This window comes from Muscardinus avellanarius, assembly GCF_963383645.1.
Source record: "Muscardinus avellanarius genome assembly, chromosome: 7".
Taxonomy (NCBI): domain Eukaryota; kingdom Metazoa; phylum Chordata; class Mammalia; order Rodentia; family Gliridae; genus Muscardinus; species Muscardinus avellanarius.
The window spans coordinates 65,339,568-65,362,823 of record NC_137793.1 but is presented as its reverse complement, the minus strand read 5'-3'; the positions used below and the strand labels follow the sequence as shown (position 1 = coordinate 65,362,823).

The window sequence follows — 23,256 nt, the reverse complement described above, 5'->3', positions numbered from 1 at the left end:
TAAATTGGTGGTACTGGGGTTCCTGGAAACCCTTCTACCTCCGGGCTACACTCCCAGACCTATTTTATATTTTTTTAAATTTGGAAACAGGCTCTCTTAAGCCAGTGAGGCAGGCTTTGAACCTGCGTGATTCTTCTGTCTTCGCCTCCCAAGCGCAGGGATTACAAGCATGCACCTCCATACCCAGCTGAAGGACACTTTTGTAGAAAAACCTTTTTCCATCTCTAAAATATGTTTAATATATTGATGTGTTTAATATATAAAAGTATTATTATGGATGCATGATGTGATAACTTTTATCAGTTGTCTTTTAAAAAAAATAGATAAAACTCAAGTTGACTTAAACAATAGAGAGAATTTGTCATTTCACCCAATTAGAAAATCCAGAGGTGGTTAAGATTACTTTGACTAGGAGTTCAGCTTAATTTTCCTGAGATATCCTCAACACTGTAGTCTTCTATGTACTGGCCTATGTTAAAGCTACTTCTTTTTTGGTAGCAAGATGACTTCTAATATGTCTAGATCATTGAAATTAAGTTTTCAACCTCACTCTGAATGAACAGATCATTTCTGTCTTTTCTTGAATCACTGTTTGAGTGACAGCATGAATTCCCTAGAGCTGAGTTTATGTTCCTTGAGGGAATATTTGTAATGTCACATGCTTAATTTCCCATACTGTCTTATAACTATGACTTTTGACATATAACCCTGGCAAATTAAACATTTCTACCTTAGAATCTGGCTGAAGCTAGTGAAAATAGAAATAGAATATATAGAGTCCACACTAGCAAGGATGATAGCAGGGATGGTATCTACAGCCAGTTATTAAAAATGGAGACCGTAAATAGTTGTAGTGCCAACATCAATGATATATTGATGTGACAAGCACTTCAGTCTGGATCCATTGATGGTGGCAGTAATGTCTTTAGAGGACCAGTTCTGTAGCATGATTTTGACCATAGATGTAGCCCACATAGCCTACAAGCCTTGCTCTAGTCCTCCTAGAGATGTTAATCAGCTTATATTCATTTTATTTTAGCCTAAATCCATTTTTGTTATTTGAAACTAAAATTCATACTTATTGATAGACTACCTACCCACAGTCAGTGACTGGAGAAAGGCATTACTTTTATTATTCTAGAACAGAGCACTTCCTGGATCTGGGGAACTGATTAATCCCACCCAAAATACAAGGCTGATAGGAATTGAGGGAGAGGAGAAAAGGGCATTGGAATATCCATACCTAAATGAGAATATTAATGGTCATTAAGTCAGAAAAGCAAACTTGCTAACTTGTTCTTTTATGTTTGTTTTCCTCACCCATTCAGTGACACCAGTGACAATATTTCAGAAGCAGATGAAACCCTGATTGTTATTGAGGCTTTAAGAGAAGCTAGTTTATCCAAATTTCTTTCGGAAGATGTCCCACTTTTTGAAAATATTATAGGAGATATTTTTCCTGGAGTGACTGCTTCAAAAGTAAATCAACATGCCTTGGAGGTAGTAAGAGCTTTGAGAATCATTATAAATTACATAGATGTTGAATATCAACTAAGTTAGGTATGGATTAAAAATACTATAGTTCTTCTATAAATTTTCTATTCATATTATAAGAAATAAAATGCTAGGAGACTGGTCTGTCATGCCCGTAATCCTAGTACTTGGGAGACTGAGACAAGAGGATCACAGATTCAAGGACAGCATCAGAAACATTTCAAGCCTCTCAGAAACCTAGCAAGAACCCATTTCAAAACAAACAAACAAAAAAGTAATTTTTAAAAAGGGCTTGGAGTTTAGCTGGGAGGCAAAATATACCTGGGTTTAAGTCTCAGTAACACACACACACACACACACACACACACACACACACACACAAAAAAAAAAAAAAATGCCTTGGAGACCTATTTACCCTTGGGAAAAAAGAATTCTAAGCACATCATGGCCTACTAGAAATAAAAACAAACTATTTATCTTTATGCAAAGATACCTGTTATGTATTTTGTTCTCAATTTTATCATCTTTCAAATTATAATATTGTGTCTCTCCTACTTTTAAAGGGCATTTTGAAAATCAAATTGGAAAAGAGTTATGGAAAATACTTGAAGTGTAAACATTTCATGATTATTAAAATTATAATTATAAAACTCTTTATTGTTTCTTTTACATATACAGCCTCATAAACCTTGCCTTGGTAGGATTTCAGTATATTTCGTGATACTATTATAAGCATCATGTTTCTCCCTGCATATGATGCAATATAGCCAGCAGAGTTGCTTCCCTGAAGTATGTGTTTTATCACATTAAAAAGTCAGTTCAAGGCTGGGCATGGTGGCGCACTCTTGTAATCCCCATGTTTGGGAGGCGGAGACAGGAGGATTGTGCAGTTTCAAAGCCAGCCACGCTGGCTTAAGAGACCCTGTTTCTAAATAAAAAAAAAGTAAGCCAGGCGTGGTGGCACATGCTTGTAATCCCCGTGCTTGGGAGGCTGAGACAGAAGGATTGCACAGGTTCGAAGCCAGCCTCAGCTACTTAGTAAGGCTCTCAGCAACTTAGTGAGACCCTGTTTCCAAATAAAATATTAAAAAAGGTTTGGGAGTATAGCCCTGAGGTAGAAAGCCTCTGGGTTCCACCCCCAGTACCACCAAAAAATATAAATAAATAAATAAATAAATAAATAAATAAATAAAGTATAAAAATAGGTCAGGTAGTGTAGCCCAGAGGTAGAAGGGTTTCCAGGAACCCTAGTACCACCAAAAAAAAAAAAAAAATGTCAATTCAATTGTTTTGGTGTAGCTTTTCCAATCTGACAGGACATGTTATCTTTCTAGTATATTCTGTTCTTCCTTAATCCATCTCCCTAAATTTCTCCCTACTCACTAGCTTTCTAGCCTTTTAACAGATGCCCATTAAACATAATTGATTCCTTTCACTGGGACCCTAGTTAGGGGTGAGTTTTTGTTTTTGGAATTTTTATGCTTCTTAATTTTGTGTTGGTACATTGTAGTCATACATTCTAATGGGATACAAGATGGTGAAGGCAAATATGCACACATCACCCAATTAGCCTTTACCCAATTCTTGCTCCATTCCCTCTCCCTCCCTTCTTCTCATGTTTTGCTTAATGATTGTCTTTGATATGCTTGTTAATGTACATCATGAACATTAGAGAATTCCCCTCTTCTTCCCTCCCATCTCCTCAGTTAAGTCACCTTATTTGCTCATCTATAGTATCTCCTTCTTCCTCCAGAGTTCCTCCTATGACCCATTTTCTCCCTAGCTTTCACATATTATGGAAAGCATCTAATTTCTTTTTTGTGACTGACTAATCTCACTTAGCATAATGCTCTCCAGGTCCATCCATTTCCATGTTGTTCTTCTTTATGGCTGAGTAAAATTCCATTGTGTACATATCCCACAGTTTTGTAATCTATTCATCTGTCGATGGAGATCTTGGCTGGTTCCATAGTTTGGCAATTGTGAATTGTGTGACTATGAACATAGATGCATGGTAGTTTGGGTTCCTTTCTTTTGGGTAGATACCCAGAAGTGCTATTGCTAGATCATATGGTAAGTTCATTCCCATTCTTCTGAGGATCCTCCATACTGTTTTCAGAAGTGGTTGTACTAATTTGTAATCCCACCAACAATGTTTTAGAGTTACCACTTCTCCACATCCTCACCAGCATTTGTTGTTATTTGTGTTTCGAATGATTGCCATTCTAGTTGGAATTAGGTGAAATCTCAGGGTAGTTTTGACTTGTATCTTTATGATTGCTAGTGATGTTGAACATTTTTATGCATCTATTGGCCATTTGAATTTCTTCTTTCATGAAGTGTCTATTTAGTTCACTTGCCCATTTTTTGATTGGGTTACTTTTTTTTAGTGCTGAGTTTCTTGGATGCTCTGTATAGTCTAGATATTAGTTCTCTATTGGAGAACTATGTAGTAAAATATTTTCCCATTATGTTGGCTCTTGGTTAAGGTTCTTGATAGTTACTGTTGCTGTACAGAAGCTCTTCAGTTTAATGCAATCCCACGTATTGATCCACCTTTTAGTTTCTTGTGCCTTTGGTGTCTTGTGAAAAGGTTTTACATGTGCTTATGTGTTGCAGTGTTGGACATAGAACCTCTTCAAGGAGCCTCAAGGTCTCTAATTTCCAAGTCTTTGATCCATCTTGAATTGACTCTTGTGCAGGGTGAGAAAGTGAGGTTTATTTCCATTTTCTACATATGGGTAACTACTTTGCCAACACCATTTGTTGAACAGGCTATCATTTCCAGTGTATGTGTTTGGCCCCTTTATCAAAAATCAATTGGCTGTAAGTGTGTAGATTTATTTCTGAGTCTTCTATTCTTCTCCATTGGTCTATGTATCTGTTTTTGTGCCAGTACCATGCTGTTTTTATTACCATTACCATGGCTTTGTTGTATAGTTGTTTAAGGTCAGTTTTATCTTTTCAAAGAAACTAATTCTTTGTTTCATTGGTCCTTTATATAATTCTTTGGGTCTGTTTTTTATTTCTTTGTGTGTGGAGGGGAGGATACTGTGAATTAAACACAGACATAGTCTACCTCTAAGCTACATCCTAAGCCCTTTTTATTTTTTATTTTAAAACAAAGTCTCACTAAAAACTACACACTGGCCTCAAACCTGTACTTGTTCTTGTTAGTTTCTTTTGCTGAACAGAAGCTCTTCAGTTTCATGCAGTCCCATGCATTGATTCACCTTTTGGTTTGTTGTGCCTTTGGTGTCTTGTTGAGAAAGATTTTATCTGTGCCTATGTGTTGCAATGTTGGACCTATGCCCTCTTCAAGGAGGCTCTAGGTCTCTGGTCTAATTCCCAAGTCTTTGATCCATCTTGAATTGACTCTTGTGCAGGGTGAGAAAGTGGGATTAATTTCCAATTTTCTGCATATGGTTAACCAGTTTTGCCAACACCATTTGATAAACAGGCTTCTTGCATTATTGCTCTGGCTATAATCTCAAGTACCATATAGAATAAAGGTGGTAATAATGGACATCCTTGACTTGTTCCTGTTTTTAGGGGGAATTCTTGAAGTCTTTCCCCATTTAGTATGATGTTGGCTGTGAGCTTATTGTAGATTGCCTTTATGATGTTGACTGTTTGTTTTTGGCCCCTTTGTCAAAAATCAATTGGCTGAAAGTATGTGAGCTTGTTTCTGGGTCTTCTATTCTGCTCCATTGGTCTATGTATCTGATTTTGTGCCAATAGCATGCTGTTTTTATTACAATGGCTTTGTAGTATAGTTTAAAGTCAGGTATTGTGATTCCCTCTGCATGGTTTTTGTTGCTGAGAACTACTTTGGCTATTCTGGGCCTTTTGTTATTCCAAATAAATTTAAGGACTAATTTTTCTATGTGAGGAATGATCTTGGTAGTTTAATGGGCATTGCATTGAATCTGTAGATCACTTTTGGAAGTATGGCCATTTTGATAATATTTATTCTGTCTATCCATGAACATGGAAGATCTTTCCATCTTCTAAGATCTTCTTCAATTTCTTTTTTCAATGTTTTATAATTTTCTTTATAGAAATCTTTTACCTCCTTGGTTAAGTTTATTCCTAAGTATTTTAATTTTTGTGGGTGATCTTGAGTGGAAGTGTTTTCTGAATTTCTTTTTCAGTGGGTTTATGGTTGGTGTACAGAAAAGCTTCTGATTTTTTAAGACTGATTTTGTATCCAGACACTTTGCTGAATTTGTTGATCAATTCTATAAGCCTTTTGGTTGAGTTTATTGGGTTTTCTAAATATAGTATCATGTCATCTGAAAATAGTGAAAGTTTGAGTTCTTCTTTCCCTATTTGTATTCCTTTGGTTTCCTTCTCTTACCTTATTTCTCTGGCTAGAGTCTCAAATACTATATTGAATAGAAGTGGTAATAATGGACATCCTTGTCTTGTTCCTGTGTTTAGGGGGAATTCTTGAAGTTTTTCCCCACTTAGTATGATGTTGGCTGTGAGCTTATTGTAGATTGCCTTTATGATGTTGAGATATGTTTCTTCTATTCTGATTCTCTGTAGTGCTTTTATCATAAATGGATGTTGGATTTTGTCAAATGCTTTTTCAGCACCTATTGAAATGATCATGTGATTTTTTTTCTTTGGTTCTGTTTATATGATTAATTACATGGATTGATTTTCATATGTTTCACCAGCCTTGCATCCCTGGGATGAACCCTACCTGGTCGTGAAATATGATTTTCTTTATGTGTTTTTGAATGTGTGTTGCTAGTATTTTGTTTAGCAGTTTTGCATCAAAATTCATCAAAGATATAGCCCTGTAGTTCTCCTCCCTGAACTGTCTTTGTTTAATTTTGGTATTAATGTGAGGTTGGCTTCATAGAATGTATTTGGGAGAATTCTGGTTTTTTTTTCTATTTCATGAAATAGATTGAGGAGTATTGGTATCAGCTCTTCTATAAAAGTTTTATAGAATTCACTTGGAAAACCATCTGGTCCTGGGCTTTTCTTTGATGGTAGGCTCTTTATTGCTGTTTCAATCTCTTTGATTGTTATTGGTTAGTTTAAGTGTTCTATATCTTCTTGACTCAGTTTGGGAAGGTTGTATTTATCTAGAAAGTTGTCAATTTCCTCCAGATTTTCCATTTTGTTGGAGTATCGTTTTTCAAAGTAGTTTCTGATAATCCTCTGGATTTCTACACTGTCAGTAGTAATATCTCCTGTTTCATCCCTTATCTTCATAATTTGGGTTGATTCTCTCTATTTTTTAGTTAGGTTGGCTAGTGGTTTGTCGATCTTGTTAATTTTTTTGAGAAACCAGCTTTTGGTTTGGTTGATTTTCTGTATTTTTTAAATTCTCTACTTTGTTAATTTCTGCTCTGATTTTAATAATTTCCTGTCTTCTACTGGTTTGGGATTAGACTGTTCCTGTTTTTCAAGGGCTTTGAGATGTGTCATTATGTTATTTTTTTATTTTTTATTTTTTTGGTGGTACTGGGGTTCCTGGAAGCCCTCCTTCCTCCGGGCTACTCCCAGACCTATTTTATATTTTTGAAACAGGGTCTCTTACGCCAGCGCGGCTGGCTTCGAACCTGCGCGATCCTCCTGTCTCCGCCTCCCAAGCGCGGGGATTACAAGCGTGCGCCACCACGCCCGGCTCATTATGTTATTTATTTGATGATTTTCTGTTTTTCTTCTTTTATCATCAAATTTATTTATTTATTTAATCTATATACTATTTTTTGTAATAAAAACCAACTCCACATTTTATTCTCAAAATTAGTTGAGTTCAACAGTTAAATTACCTAGATTGAGAGCAATGCTTGGGTAAATTGTAATTTTTTTTAAACAAATATACAACTTGGAATGGATTTGAGGCAAATTGTGCCATAAGCAGATATTTTTTTAGATGAAGCACTTTTTATTTTTATTTTATTTTTTAAACAAATTTTTTATTGAACATAAATGGTATACATTTAAACTATATTTGGCGTCCTCTCCCCCCGCCCCCGTTTTCCCTTCCCCCTCCCGCCAATGGTTGTCCAGGTTAACTATGTCATATTCATAATTTTATACATATTCAGGTGTAGACCGTCATTAATCAAGATAAGCCTTCCTCCTCTCCTATCTTTCCATTCAAACTTTGCTGGTATTTCCCCTCCATTATCTGGAGTTCCACTGGTATCCTATGTGTTTTCTAGTTTGGGCATATTAGAGGAAACATATGTACCTTCTCCTTCTGTGCTTGGCTGATCTCACTTAACATAATGCTCTCCAGGACTTTCCATCTTCTTGCAAATGATATAATTTTGTTCTTCTTTATGGCTGAATAGAATTCCATTGTGTGTATTTCCCAAAGTTTTGCTATCCATTCATCTGTTGATGGAGATCTGGGTTGGTTCAATATTTTGGCTATTACAAATTGTGCTGCTATGAACATAGGTATGCATATGTTGCTGTAGTTCTCTGAATTCAACCCCTTTGGAAAGATACCCAGGAGTTGGATCATATGGTGGATCTATTCCCACCTTTCTTAGGAATCTCCACACAGATCTCCATAGTGGCTGAACTAGTTTGCATTCCCACCAACAGTATAAAAGAATCTCTCTTTCCCCACATCCTCACCAGCATTTGTTGTTATTTGATTTCTTTATGCTTGCCACTCTGACTGGGGTTAGATGGAATCTCAGTGTAGTTTTGATTTACATCTCCCTGATGGCCAGTGATGTAGAACATCTTTTCATGTATCTATTGGCCCTTTGTATCTCTTCTTTTGTGAAGTTTTTTAGCACAATCTAGATCTTCCTCTGACAATTTATATACATGAAGCAACTTTTCAGTTTCACTTTCCATATCAAAAACCATGCCATCAATTTGTTAGATAAGCATTCTAATTAAAGACTAAGTGACGCACCACTGATGGGAAATTTTCTCACCTTGCTGATAGGCTTTCATTATATTTTCTTGAACTCTATCTCATATTTCTTCATTTAGAATTCCTTCATCTGGAAACCAAAGATTATTATCTTTTTTACTTCTATATCCTAACAAATCTACATTTTTCTCTTGTGATATCTTTCTCTTATATTGCTTTTAAAAATGATGTGCTGCCGGGCATGGTGGCACACGCTTGTAATCCCCGCGCTTGGGAGGCGGAGACAAGGAGGATCGCGCTGTTTCGGAGCCAGCCTTGCTGGCTTAAGAGACCCTGTTTCCACATAAAAAAGTAAAAAATAGGTCTGGGAGTGTAGCCCGTGGGAGTGTAGCCCGGAGATAGAAGGGTAGAAAGACTTCCAAGAACCTCAGTACCACAAAAAAAAAAAAAAAAAAATGTGCTATCTTTACAAAAGGATTTTTACTTTGTTTCCCATGGCTGCTCACCTCTTTCTGCAGCGATCTTTCCCTCTTTGCAAATTAACCCCTTCAAGTCCCTGTTTTACAGGTGCCACTTGTGGAGATTCCTTTCTGGGACTTGGGAGGGAGAGACCTGAATTAATGACTCAGACAATTGCCTCTCATGCAACTGATAAAATTTATTCTCTAAAACTAAGTTTTTTATACCCTTCTCCAGTTAGATTAATTATCAAATCCTCAAGGGAAAGAGTAAATACTAAAATTCAATGGGGAGGTAAATTGCTAACATACAATCATAAGCAAGACAAAGACCTCGTGAGACATTATTGGTCTTGTGATTAAGATCAGCCCCCTGCTCTCACTGGTAGGCCTTAGAGGGCAAATTCCGGAGAGGACAGGAGTTAAACCCAGAGTTTTGGGAGGATTTGACCTTTTGTAGAATATCCTTTAACTCTTTCAGAAACTTTTGTTCCTCAGGCTTCATCCAGTCCTCTATCAAGCTGTAAACTGTTCAATAAGTTGTTACTCACCAAATTGAAATAAATAGTTCATAGAAACATCAAAATATTCATAATTTAAAATTATGATTTTAATGCTAAACTTGATATAATCTAATGTTTTCTTCAGTATTGGAATTTTAATGGCCTGTGCAATAACCACCTATGTATACACTGTATATTTCATATAGAAATATGTCTTAACTAAAGAAATTTTCTGTTAACTGTGCTATTAATACTATATGCAATAATCATTTGATATGTAAGAATCTGAATCGTGTATAGTAAGGAATTGTGGTCAATCTAAGTTATTTACATATCTATCTCTAAAAGTATCCAAAATGTGGCAGATGTTTACTCAGGGCAACCAAAAAATTAACTTAAAATTATTGAAACCACATTATAGGATAAAAACTACATATAGTTTGCCAGCCAATTGTCTCCAAGAAACATTGTATGTACCCTTAAGAATTTTAAAATAGGATTATAATTTTACATAAATAAAATTTGTAGGGTTATAGAACCCTCCAAAATAAGAATTTTGTTAAAATACTTGGCCAAAATGGCAACATGTATGAATAAATCTTCTTTGATTATGCTGATAGTGTTAATCCTCTGTGCATCCCATGCAATTCTATTCCACACCTGTGTGACTATGTGCTTATATCCAGGCATGTGTCTATCCTTGTATTACTAATTACAGAGAATTCATAGCTTCTCATCCTGAAACTTCTCAAAGTTTAGGCCTTAAATGATCAGTCTCATCACTCTGTTAAAGAAGAGTTTGTTCTTTTAAAAATCCTCTCATCTTATTTCCTGCCTCCAGAAAGTCTTGACACAGAAAGGACATTTTCCTCCATTGCATAGTTTATCTGAGTATCCCCTTCAGCTGCTTTGTTCTGTCCTATGGTTAGGATGTAAGAAGTAAAAAATGAAGTATAGGTCAATGACAAAAAAAAAAAAAAAGATAAATTCTACTTTTTTCTGTAGAGAGGATTACAAGTTGTATCCACACTGAAATAAACCTTTCTTAAGAAGGAAGCATGATTGCCTTCATAATTCCTTTGCTATGAATTATATGAAGTATCTTTCCAAGTTGCACTGATTCCTTGATATATATGTACGTGTGTGTGTGTGTGTGTGTGTGTGTGTGTGTGTGTGTGTGTGTTGTGGTGTTGCAGATTGAACCCAGGGGCATTCTACCTTCAAACTACACCCCCAGCCTGATTTTTATTCTTCATTTTGAAGCAGGGTCTCACTAAGTTGCAGAGGGCCTCACTAAGTAGCTGATGCTGGCCACAATCCTGGATCGTTCTATCTCACTCTTCCAAGTCCTGGGATTACAAGTATGCGCCACCACACCCAGCTTCCTCGTGATATTTTAACATATAACCATCACATGTTTTTTTTTTTTTAATCAAGTGTGTTTGCTCTCTTAGAATACTCTTAGCCTTAAAACATTAAAAAATCATTTAAAATAGTGATTAGAATTATAAAAAGGTACAGAAACCTTTTACATTTGCTTTTAGTGTGGGATAATTAAACAGTTGTAATTTGGCAACAGCTAGTTCTTAAATATATCATAAAGCCTGATCTGCACAAGGGTCTATGAATTTGCCATCAGAGGACTATGAACATAAAATAATGTGTGTTTTATGTTTTTTAGAGGTAATAATAGTAATTTACTTACTCTCAGAGACGGAGGTTGGTGAACTAAAAATTTAAGAACTATTTTTTTAAAATGTAGTAATTGTTACCTAGAGATGTTGGGGGATTAAGATTTAAGGGTTTTGGGTGACACTCAGAGTAGAACACATAAATAACATTTGTTTCCTTTTAGAAAGTAATACACATTGCAACACAGCAATTAGGCTTACAAGTTTGGCCACCTCAGAAAGAAAAGGCCATACAACTTTATAATCAACTTCAGGTAAGTGCAGTTTTTGATTAACTATTTCCAGGGTGGCATGGAGTTGCCAGTAGAGAGAAGAAAGAAGCATCATGGTTAGAAATGGTCAGGGGCAAATCCACAATTCAGTTATCAAAATATCTCATGTAACCTCCTAAATGTTTTATACTAATAAATATCCAAGAAATAGATGCAAGGGTATGATCATTTCTGGGAAGATCTACATTCAGTGGCCAAACTTCTTTGGTAAGATGTGTGGGCAAAGAGACGGTGAGAGACATAAAGTTAAAATATATATATTTTAGTTTATTTTTTAGAGACTGACACAGATTATAAAAAATATGAAAACTTCATCAAATACCTTGATAATTTGCCCATTGTTTAGACTTTTGTGACAAAAAGGTTCACCATCATCAGACCGCAAATGGTTCAGAAATCCACACACATAAAACAAATTTGTTTCACATGACAGTGATGTGGCCATGTTACCAGAGGTCTAGGCCAAAGGCTTGACTCTGGGCATCCCTACAAACAGGTCTGGCTATTTTCCCCCAAAACCAAACAGAAATGGTGAAAAACATGAAAAGAACCTTAATCAGAATGATCAGAATGACCATATTGAGAAGCAAAGTTAGACCAAGCATCTCAACTCTCTTTGGGGTGCTGAAGCAAGCTTTAGATTTAAATAGAGGAAGAATTGGAGAAGATGGAAAAAGGCATGCATAACTAAACAGACTTGGTCAAGCTATCATTTTATTAATTTATATTTCAGTTCTGGTTCTGTGGGTTAGCTCCAGAGAAGTATATAGTTCAAGGGGGCAATTTTTGCTTATTTCTCAGGGTGTTTTTTTGTTCTGCTTGTGATCCTGGATGAGGCAGTTCAGTTCCTAGGAAACTATTGCTTCTGCTCAGGTGTTATTCTCACAGTGGGGTAATTTCTTGGAAAGTGTGGAACAACTGAAGACTTCTAGGCATCACTCCAGGGAGCTAAAACAGGATACTGTAAACGCTGACAGAATGTCCTTGCAAATCTCCCAGGCTTGAAGATAGGTGAAATAGGTTAGGTAAACCTAGGGCTAATAAACTTGTATTATCAGTTTTTAGATAAGCACTCCTAAATTGTTAACATATCTATGTACACAGCTAGGCAGGGACCTGACCCAAAATTTAAGGTAGAGAAAACAGCTACAAAATGAAGGCAGAGATGCCAAATTTTGTCCTGATTTTCGTTACCCATTGGGCATCTTCAGGCCTAAGTAAAGAGTCACTGCTTTATGCAAAAGCAGCCTCTCAAAGTCCAGGTTATAGCCAGAGTTAGATGATTGGCCTGGAACCTCAACGCCATACCCTGAAATAATTTCAGTATCAATGAGGCACCATCATTGGCCCCTCAGGGATCAAAGACTGAATATAGTCAATCCACCAGGCATGTCTTGGATTTATGCCCTGGTCAGTATGATTTCCCTCACTGAAACAACTGTAAACTTTTGGCAAGAGTCATGTCTGGAATGCAGTCATAGTTTCTGCATTGGAATCGTTCAGTCCTTTACTTCATCTAAAACGGTGATGTCTTGGTGGTGAAAACGTTGATGCTCAGTTGCAGTGTTCACATGTATTTGTACAGCATTATGACAATCTGGGCAGGGTATACTCAACTAGCAAGTTAATTCTGGGCAACATCTTCAAAGAATGTACCCTCACCACATTTCATAGCCTCACAAGGCATATCTTTAATCTAGTCTAAAATTTTCCAAGTGGTAGACCAAACAGCTAGGCCACTGGCAAAGCCCAAATGTCAGAGTTCTTCTCACCAAGCAGAGTGAACAAGTCCTCTGGCTCTGAGGCTGACCAAAGAGAGCGGCCAAGCTTCAGTATAGCTTAAGCATCAGTAAACCAGACCCAGGTACTTTACCCAGGGAATGTTTGTGAATCAAGAACTCCACTGAGTCAGCAGTTTTATTTTAGGAAGTTAAGGATAAGTTTACCACAGGGGAAGAGCTCCACACTCCCATGACCCACTGGAGTTAGGCTAGATGTTTTCTTGCATATTCAATTCCCATTTGACAAAAAAGATTTGGGGCCATTCTCACCTTGCCATATGAAGCATCTAGGACAGCTTAATCAAGAATCATAAGATCTCTCCCTCAAATGAGGGTACAGAAATTGTACAGTAAGTGAAAAGGTGCTTTAGCTTTATACATATTTGAATTTAATATATTTATGTAATACTGACATTATTTTTAAAATAATAATTTTTAATCATATTACAACAGATCCAAAATAGATGATATGAGCCAAATACTTAGCCTGGGCTGCTCTGACAAAAATACCATAGGCTGGGTGACTTAACCAGTGAGCATTTCTTTTTTACAGTGTGGGGGCTGGGAAGTTCAGGTGCTGGCAGATCAGTGTCTGGTGAGACTCCTCTTCTTGGCTTGTAGGTGGCCATCTTTTTGCTGGGCCTTCATGTGATGCAGAGAGAGAGAAAGAGATAGGGAGCAAATCAGAGAGAAAAGGAGAATTAAATCAGGGAGAGATAATATAAGAATGAACATGTGCAAGAACAAGAGATTTCCAATGATTTTTATATTGTCCTACTTAGTAAAAAGCCATATTTCAATGGACTGAACTGTAATTTGAAGGGATATATATTTGCAAATAAATGAATGAATAAATCTGTCAATTTTGTCTTAGGCTTGTGTTGGTGTGATGTTAGTAGGCCCAACATGTGGAGGAAAGACAACAGTCAGAAGAATTTTAGAAAGAGCATTAATACTATTACCAGTTATGGATGATATAATAGTTAAACAAAGGGAATCTGTTTCAAAGGTAAATATTCTACTAAATAAAATATTTCTCCATTTATTCATACTTTCTACTTCAGTGGACATTTTTATATACTTTTATTGCATATTAAATTTATTGCTAGGATTTGTTTAGTTAGGAGTCATTGTAGAGAGTGGGATTTTTTGGGGGGTGAGAGGACTTGTTAAAAATTTAAATATCAGCCAGGTGTGGTGGCACATGCTTGTAATCTCAGCATCCGGAAGGCTGATATAGGAGGATCACGGTTTGAGGACAGCCTCAGCTACTTAGTGAGACCCTGTTTCAAAATAAAGAATAACAAATAAGGCTGGGGGTGTAGCTTGGAGGTAGTATGCCCCTGAGTTCCACCCCCAGTACTGCAAAATAAATAAATAAATAAAAATACATAAATAATAAAATAAATATTTAATTCTCAAACTGGTAACCGCTAGTATAAAACAAATCTATTGGGTTGTATATTTTGTATATAAGTCACCTTACTGAATGGATTCATAAATTTCAGTTATTTTATTGTTTTTTAGGTGTTGATTGACACATCTTAACATGGGAATAAGTTTCTCTCTTTTCCAATATTTATATAACTTATATCTTCTTACCTTGCCGAATTAATTAACCCTCCAAGATGATGTTAACTATATTATTTTTTCTTTATCTGGAATTTACCAAATGTTTCTGCATCTAATATGATGTTTGCTCTTGAACTCTGATAAATATTGCTTATTATACTTTGAAATTTCTATTTCCAAAGACTTTGTTTTTTTACTGTTAGAATTTTTAAAATCATTTTCAGCATCTTTTAAAAATATTTAACTAGTTAATGAATAAACTATACTGTTAGATTTACTCATGTTAAATTGTCCTTGAATAGATGCTACTTAGTTATGATACATTTGTATGCAGTATGAACTTAGACTCCATTAAATACTGTTTATTTCAGATATTTTATTTAAAAATTTATTATTATAAATGTATTCCAAAAGTCTTAGAAAGTTAGGTTCTTGGTTATACACTTAATTAAAAACAGTAATTTGATGAAAAGCTCTTTTCACATAAGAGCTACTTTTAAACTATTCTCACTGAGCCAAGCATTGTGGCGCATCCTTGTAATCCCAGCATCTGGGAGGCTGAGACAGGAGGATCACAGTGCGCAGACAGCCTCAACTACTTAATGAGGCCCTTTGCAACTTAGGAAGACCCTATTTCAAAAATAAAGAATAAAAAATCGTGCTGAGGGTGTAGCTCAGAGGTAGAATGTCCCTGGGTTCTATTCCCAGTGCTACAAAAAAAATTTAAAAATTTAAAAAATTAAAGAACTATTCTGACTGTGTTGATATAGCTGAATGGTGACAAAACATATGCAAAGTAAAAAATAAATCTCTATAAATTCATGAACTAAAGAACACCATTAAGCAAATGGACCTGTTGGACACATATAGAATATTTCACCCGAACTGGAGGACATTATGCTAAGTGAGATTAGTCAGTCACAAAAAATAAGAAATCAGATGCTTTCCCTAATATGTGAGAGTTAGGGAGAAATGGATCATAGTAGGAACTCTTGAAAGAGGAAATCCTATAGAGGAGCAAACAAGACAACCTAAAGGAGGAGAAAGAAGGGGGTAAGAAGGAAAATCTCTAAAACACACAATGTACTTAAACATATCGAAGGCAGCCACTAAGCCAAGCAAGGGAGGGAGGGACGGGGAAGGAATAGGGTTGGAATTGGGTAGGGGTTAAATCAACGATGAGTACATGTTTGTACACACAAGTTTTTTACTCCAATATGATGTTTGAATATAATGCACCAATAAAAAATTTAAAAGAAAAAAAAACCTCTATAAGTTCAATGTAAGAAATTATTATAACAATTACAAAGCATAAAATATATTCATAATAGCAGCTCAAAATTCCATTTATATATTTTTATTTTTGTACTTTAATATTTAACCATATAATATAACTATAGAAATTATATTTTAAAAGAGAAGTGCACATCAGTTATGGTTGCTATATCAGTTAAACAAAGGGAATCTGTTTCAAAGGTAAATATTCTGCTAAATAAAATGTTTCTCCACTCATTCATACTTTCTACTTCAGTGAACATTTTTATGATTTTTTCATTGCTTATTCAACTTATTGCTAGGATTTGTATAGTTAGGAGTCACTTTAGAGAGTAGGATTTTTTTCGTGAGGAAACTTTTTAAAAATTATTATTATTATTTTTTTTTTTTTTTTTTTTTTTTGGTGGTGGTACTGGGGTGGAACCCAGAGGCTATCTACCACTGGGCTATACTCCCAGACCTATTTTCTATTTATTTGGAAACAGGGTCCCACTAAGTTGCTGAAAGCCTCACTAAGTAGCTGAGGCTGGCTTTGAACCTGTGTGATCCTCCTGTCTCAGCCTCCCAAGCACGGGGATTACAAGCATGCGCCACCATGCCTGGCCCTTTTTAAAAATTTAAATTTCAGCCAGGTGTGGTGGTGCACGCTTATAATCCCATCCACTTCATGTAAATGCAGGATTTATATGAAAAAACAGGTTTATTAAATACAAAAGTAGCACATGAAATTTTAAGAAATGTAGAAAATAATAAATAACCTAGAAAGAATAACTGAAAATATTTTACTATAATTTCTTCAAGTATTTTTGACACTAAATATATTTTCAAATATGTATACATATTGATATGTATAAGTAATCTCATTTTTAAAATTTTTATTGGTGCATTGTATTCATACATCTTAATGGGATGCAAGATGGTGGAGATATACATGCACACATCACCCAATTAGCCCTTATCCAGTTCCCACCCCATTCTCTTCCCCTCCCTCCTTCTGATGTTTGGCTTACTGATTCATACTGATATATTTGTTAAAGTACATCATGTGCATTAGAGAATTTCCCTCTCCCGTCCCCAGCCCCTCAGTTAGGTCACCTTATTTGTTCATCTATAGAATTTCCTTCTGCATCTGGAGTTCCTCCTATGACCTGTTTTCTTTCTAGCTTTCTGCATTTCTTATTTTTAGTGACTGACTAATATCACTTAGCATAATGTCTTCCAGTTCCATCCATTTCCCTGTAAATGATGTAATTGTGTTTTTCTTTATGGCTGATTAAAATTTCATTGTGTATATAGCCCATAGTTTTGTAATTCATTTATCTGTGATGGATATCTTAGCTGGTTCCATAGTTTGGCAATGGTGAATTGTGCAGCTATGAACATAAATATGCATGCAATAGTTTGGTAGTTTTGTTTCCTTTCTGTTGGGTAGATACCCAGAAGTGGTATTGCTACGTCACATGGTGAGTTCATTCTCATTTTTCTGAGGATCCTCCATACTGTTTTACGAAGTAGTTGCACTAATTTGCAATACCACCAACAATGTTTTAGAGTTCCCACTTCTTCATATACTCAACAGCATTTGTTGTTGTTTGTGTTTTGAATGATTGCCATTTTAGTTGGAGTTAGGTGAAATCTCAGGATAGTTTTGATTTCCATCTGGTTGCTAATGATGGTGAGCATTTTTTCATGCATTTATTGGCCATTTGATTTTCTTCTTTCATGAAGTGTCTATTTAGTTCACTTGCCCATTTTTTTATTGTTGTTGTTGTTGTTGTTGTTGTTGTTGTTGTTTGGTGGTACTGAGGATGGAACCCTTCTCCGGGCTATACTCCCAGACCAATTTTTTATATTTAATCTGGAAACAGGGTCTCTTAAGCCAGTGAAGCTGGCTTCGAACCTGTGCAATCCTCCTGTCTCCTCCTCCCAAGCCTGGGGATTACAAGTGAGCGCCACCATACCCAGCAAGAAAGGTTTTATCTGTGCCTATGTGTTGCAGTGTTGGACCTCTGCCCTCTTCAAGGAGGCTCAAGGTCTCTGGTCTAATTTCAAAGTCCTTGATCCATTTTGACTTGACTCTTGTGCATGGTGAGAAAGTGGGATTTATTTCCATTATTCTGCATATGGTTATAACCAGTTTTGCCAACACATTTGTTGAATAGGCTATCTTTTTTCCAGTGTATGTTTTTGGCCCCTTTGTCAAAAATTAATTGGCTGTAAGTATGTGGGTTTCTTTCTGAGACTTCTATTCTTTTCCACAGGTCTATGTATCTGTTTTTGTGCCAGTACCATACTGTTGTTATTACTATGGCTTTGTAGTATTGTTTAAAGTTAGGTATTGTGATTCTTCCTGCATGACTTTTGTTGCTGAGAACTACTTTGGCTATTCTGGGCTTTTTGTTGTTCCAAATAAACTTAAGGACTGATTTTTCTGTCTGTGAGGAATGACCTTGGTAATTTAATGGGTATTACATTGAACCTGTAGATCACTTTTGGAAGTATTGCCATTCTGATGATATTTATTCTGCCTATCCTTGAACATGGAAGACCTCTCCATCTTCTAAGATCTTCTTTGATTTCTCTTTTCAGTGTTTTATAATTTCTTTGTAGAAATCTTTTACCTCCTTAGTTAGGTTTATTCCTAAGTGTTTTATTTTCTGTTGGAAATCCTGAGTGGAAGTGTTTTCTGTATTTCTCTTTCAGTGGATTTATGATTGGTATAAAGAAAAGCTTCCAATTTTTTAAGATTGATTTTGTATCCAGACACTTTGCAAAAATTGTTGAAAAGTTCTAAAAGTCTTTTAGTTGAGTTTGTTGGGTCTTCTAAGTATAGTATCATGTCATCTGCACATAGTGAAAGTTTGAGTTCTGCTTTTCCTAATTGTACTCCTTTGATTTCCTTTTCTTGCCTTATTGCTCTGGCTAGAGTCTCAAGTACTATATCGAAGAAAAGTGGTGATAATGGACATGCTTGTCTTGTTCCTGTTTTGTGGAAATTCTCGAGGATTTTCCCCATTTAATATGATGTTGTCTGTGGGCTGATCATAGATTGCCTTTATGATATTGAGTTATGTTGCTTCTATTCTGATTCTCTGCATAGTTTTTAGCATAAATGGATGTTGGATTTTGTCAAATGCTTTTTCAGCATCATTGAAATAATCATGAGATTTTTGTCTTTGGTTCTGTTTATCTGATGAATTACATGGATTGGTTTTCGTATGTTGAACCAGCCTTACATCCCTAGCATGAATCGTACCTGGTCATGGTGTATTATTTGCTTGATGTGGTTCTGAATGTGTGTTGCTAATATTTTGTTTAGCAGTTTTGCATAACAATTCATCAAAGATATAGGCCTGTTGTTTTCCTTCTTTGAGCAGTCTTTATTTGGTTTTGCTATTAATGTGATGTTGGCTTCATAAAATGTATTTGGGAGAGTCCTTTTTTTCTATTTCATGAAATAGATTTAGGAGTATCAGGATTAGCTCTTCTATAAAGGTTTTATAGAATTCACTTGGGAAACCATCTGCTCCTGGGCTTTTCTTTGATGGTAAGCTCTTTGTTGCTGTTTTAATCTCTTTGATTGTTATTGGTTGGTTTAAATTTTCTCTGTCTTCTTGACTCAGTTTAGGCAGGTTGTATTTATCTAAAAAGTTGTCAGTTCTTTCCAGATTTTCTATTTTGTTGGAGTATAGTTTTACAGAGTAGTTTCTAATGATTCTCTGGATGATTTATACATTGTCAGTAGTGATATCTCCTTTTTCATCTCTTATCTTTGTAGTTTGAGTTAATTTTTTTTTTTGGTTGGCCAGTGGCTTATCTATCTTGTTACTTTTTTCAAGAAACCAGCTTTTGGTTTTGTTGATTTTCTGTATTTTTTATTCTCTACTTTGTTGACTTCTGCTCTGATTTTAATAACTTCCTGTCTTCTACTGTCTTTGGGGTTAGATTGTTTCTGTTTTTCAAGGACTTGAGGTATATCATTAGGATATTTACTTGATGATGTTCTGTTCTTCTTATGTGAGCACTCACTGCTAAAAATTTTCCTTTTAATACTGCCTTCCAAGTGGCCCAGAGATTTTGATATGTTGTTTCTCTATTTTCATTTGTTTCTGGAAATTCTTTATTTCACCCCCTTACTTCTTCATTCAGTGGTGTGGTGTTCAGTCTCCACATGTTTATATGGTTAGATCTCTCAGTCTTCTTATAGTTGATATCTAGTTTCATTCCATTATGGCCTAAAAAGACACAGGAAAGTATGGCACATTTTTTGAATTTGCTACTGCTCACTTTGTGGCCCAGGATGTGATCTCTTTTGGAGAAGGTCTGTGAAGAAGGTTCCATAAGCAGCTGAGAAAAATGTGAACTCTCCTGCAGTTGGGTGGATTATTCTATATTTGTCTAATAGGTCCATTTGATTAATGCTATTTTTTAGGTCTAAGGCATCTTTACTGATCTTTTGTCTAGATCAGTCTAATGATGTGAGAAGGGTATTGAAGTCTCTGAGTATCATTGTATTGGGATTTATGTGTGACTTAATGTCACAAAGAGTTTATTTTATGAAAGTAGCTGCACCGATATTTGGGGAATAAATGTTGATTATTGTTATTTCCTCTTGCTGGATTGTTCCTTTTACGAGTAAAAATGACTTTCTTTGTCTCTTTTAATAAGCTTGGGTTTGAAGTCTAACTTGTCTGATATCATAGTTGCTACTCCTGCTTGTCTTCAAGTTAAATTGGCATGGATTACCTTGCTCCAGCCCTTTACCTTAAATTTGTTACTATCTTTACTTGTAAGGTGTGTTTCTTGCAGGCAGCAGATAGATGGATTCTAGTTTTTAATCCATTTTTGCCATTTTATATCTTTTTACTGGGGAGTTGAGGCCATTTACGTTTAGTGAGATTATTGAGAATGAGTTTTAATTCCTAACATATTGAGATTTTACTTCTGTTTGAAATATTGTTTGTTTTTCTTTGCTTATTTGTTTGCTGGATAGAAATTCATGTTTCTCTGGTTCTGGCATGTATTACTTATTTCTTCTTTGCAGTTAATCTCTTTGAGTATTTTCTCTAATGCTGGTTTTGAAGACATAAATTCCTTCAGCTTCTGTCGCTTGTGGAAGATTTTTATTTCCCCATTTGATTTTATAGATAGTTTTGCTGGGTAGGAGATTTTTGGCTGCAAGTTGTTTTCTCTCAGAGTTTGTAATATGCAAACTTTCTGGCTTTTATGATTTGGTTTGGGAAGTCTGGAGTGATTCTATTTGCCTCTGAATGCCACTTGTTTTTTGTTGCTGTTTTTGTTATTTTTGTTGACTTTAAGATTCTCTCCTTGGCTTCTACATTGGTCATTATGTGGCATGGGGAAACTTTTCTTTGATTTTGTCTAAAGGGCATTCTATAAGTTTCCTGTAAGTGTGTATCAACCTCTTGCTCTATGTTTGGAAATTTTTCTGATATTACTTCTTTGAAAAAATTGGCTCCCGGCCCTGTTAATGTCGGGGCCCGGCCCTGGGAGGATGGCAGCCTAGAGCCTGGCCATGCTGGGGTTGGGGAGGGAGGGGACGGGGTGGGGCCCGGCCATGTCCGAGGTGACCCGGAGTCTGCTGCAGCGCTGGGGCGCCAGTTTTAGGAGAGGCGCCGACTTCGACTCCTGGGGCCAGCTGGTGGAGGCGATAGACGAGTATCAGATATTAGCAAGACATCCACAAAAAGAGGCCCAAGCTCAACATAATAATTCTGAATTCACAGAAGAACAAAAGAAAACCATAGGCAAAATTGCAACATGTTTAGAATTGTGAAGCGCAGCTTTACAGTCCACACAGTCCCAGGAAGAATTTAAACTGGAGGACCTGAAGAAACTAGAGCCAATCCTAAAGAATATTCTTACATATAATAAAGAATTCCCATTTGATGTTCAGCCTGTCCCATTAAGAAGAATTTTAGCACCTGGTGAAGAAGAGAATTTGGAATTTGAAGAAGATGAAGAAGAGGGTGGTGCTGGAGCAGGAGCTCCTGATTCTTTCCCTGCTAGAATTCCTGGTACTTTATTACCAAGGTTACCATCAGAACCAGGAATAACGTTACTCACTATCAGAATTGAGAAAATTGGTCTGAAAGACACTGGGCAGTGCATCGATCCCTATATTACAGTTAGTGTAAAGGATCTGAATGGCATAGACTTGACTCCCATGCAAGATACTCCTGTGGCTTCAAGAAAGGAAGATACGTATGTTCATTTTAATGTGGACATTGAGCTCCAGAAACACATTGAAAAGTTAACCAAAGGTGCAGCTATCTTTGAATTCAAACACTACAAGCCTAAAAAAAGTTTTACCAGCACCAAGTGTTTTGCTTTCATGGAGATGGATGAAATTAAACCTGGGTCAAATGTAATAGAACTATACAAGAAACCCACTGACTTTAAAAGAAAGAAATTGCAATTATTGACCAAGAAACCGCTTTATCTTCATCTACATCAGACTTTGCACAAGGAATGATCCTCACCAGTAACCTAGAACTTCTGTGAATGTTACATGGAGTGGAAACCATCCTAGCTCTGTGTAGCATATTCACCCCTCAGCAGGTGGCAAGTGAGCCATATCCCATGCCAGTAGGCCAGTGCAAAGCTGTTCCACAGAGCTCAGAAAGTCCAGCACATCATGGATGTTTTAAGACTCCTTTGAGTACAGGTTTATTGTAGATTTTGAACGTTTTTACTTTTCTATTGATTGTGCAATTAACAGTCTATTTTCTAATTTACCACTACTCCTACCTTGCTTCCTGGAACAACACTGTTGTGGTAGGTGTGCTCATCTTCAAACAATGCAGCAATAAGAATGTGCTAGAGTTTACACAACTGCTCACTTCTGCTCCAAAATACTGTTTTAGTTTGAGTGACCTTCAAACTCTGGGTTGAGGTGGGTAGGACATTATTAAATTGCTTTGAAGGGAACTGGACAAGATATGTTGCCTGAGAAGGTATGTGTAGAGGTTAAAAGGGTGCTCCTCAGAGGTGGCCTAAATTCACCCCGATCTGATAGTTCTGCTTAGAAATAGTGTGCCTTGGCCAGGTAAGTACCACATAGGGGAGTGTTCCCCAGGTTGTTTCCAGATGACCAGGTAGTTTTTCTGAAAGTGAGCATATTTTTGTCACGTTGATTAGCTGTTCTTCTACATCATTGTTATCTTGTCTGATAATGATTCTAGGGTTTACATTGGAACCATCTCAGAATAATTAAAACTTTTTAGATATCTAAAAAATCATTGATTCAGATGCTAATGAGATACTGCAGGAATAACTGCTGTTTTTCTGACAACTGATTGTGAAACTTTAAAATCTGTATACC

General features: G+C 36.2%; 1 protein-coding gene and 1 pseudogene across 2 annotated transcripts in view; both read left to right on the top strand.

Annotated features, from left to right (window-relative positions):
- The window catches only part of DNAH14 (dynein axonemal heavy chain 14), a gene marked incomplete at both ends in the record, with an annotated part of 395,029 nt that overhangs the window by 151,512 nt on the left and 220,261 nt on the right, over positions 1 to 23,256 (top strand). Inside the window, 3 exons of the mRNA XM_080698700.1 lie at positions 1,329 to 1,500; positions 11,176 to 11,265; positions 13,939 to 14,073. Coding sequence (XP_080554826.1) covers positions 1,329 to 1,500; positions 11,176 to 11,265; positions 13,939 to 14,073 — 397 coding nt within the window. The remainder of the gene's footprint in view (positions 1 to 1,328; positions 1,501 to 11,175; positions 11,266 to 13,938; positions 14,074 to 23,256) is intronic.
- On the top strand, positions 21,487 to 22,407 carry LOC308264950 (axin interactor, dorsalization-associated protein-like; annotated as a pseudogene). The gene has a single exon. The product of its transcript is annotated as an axin interactor, dorsalization-associated protein-like (transcript).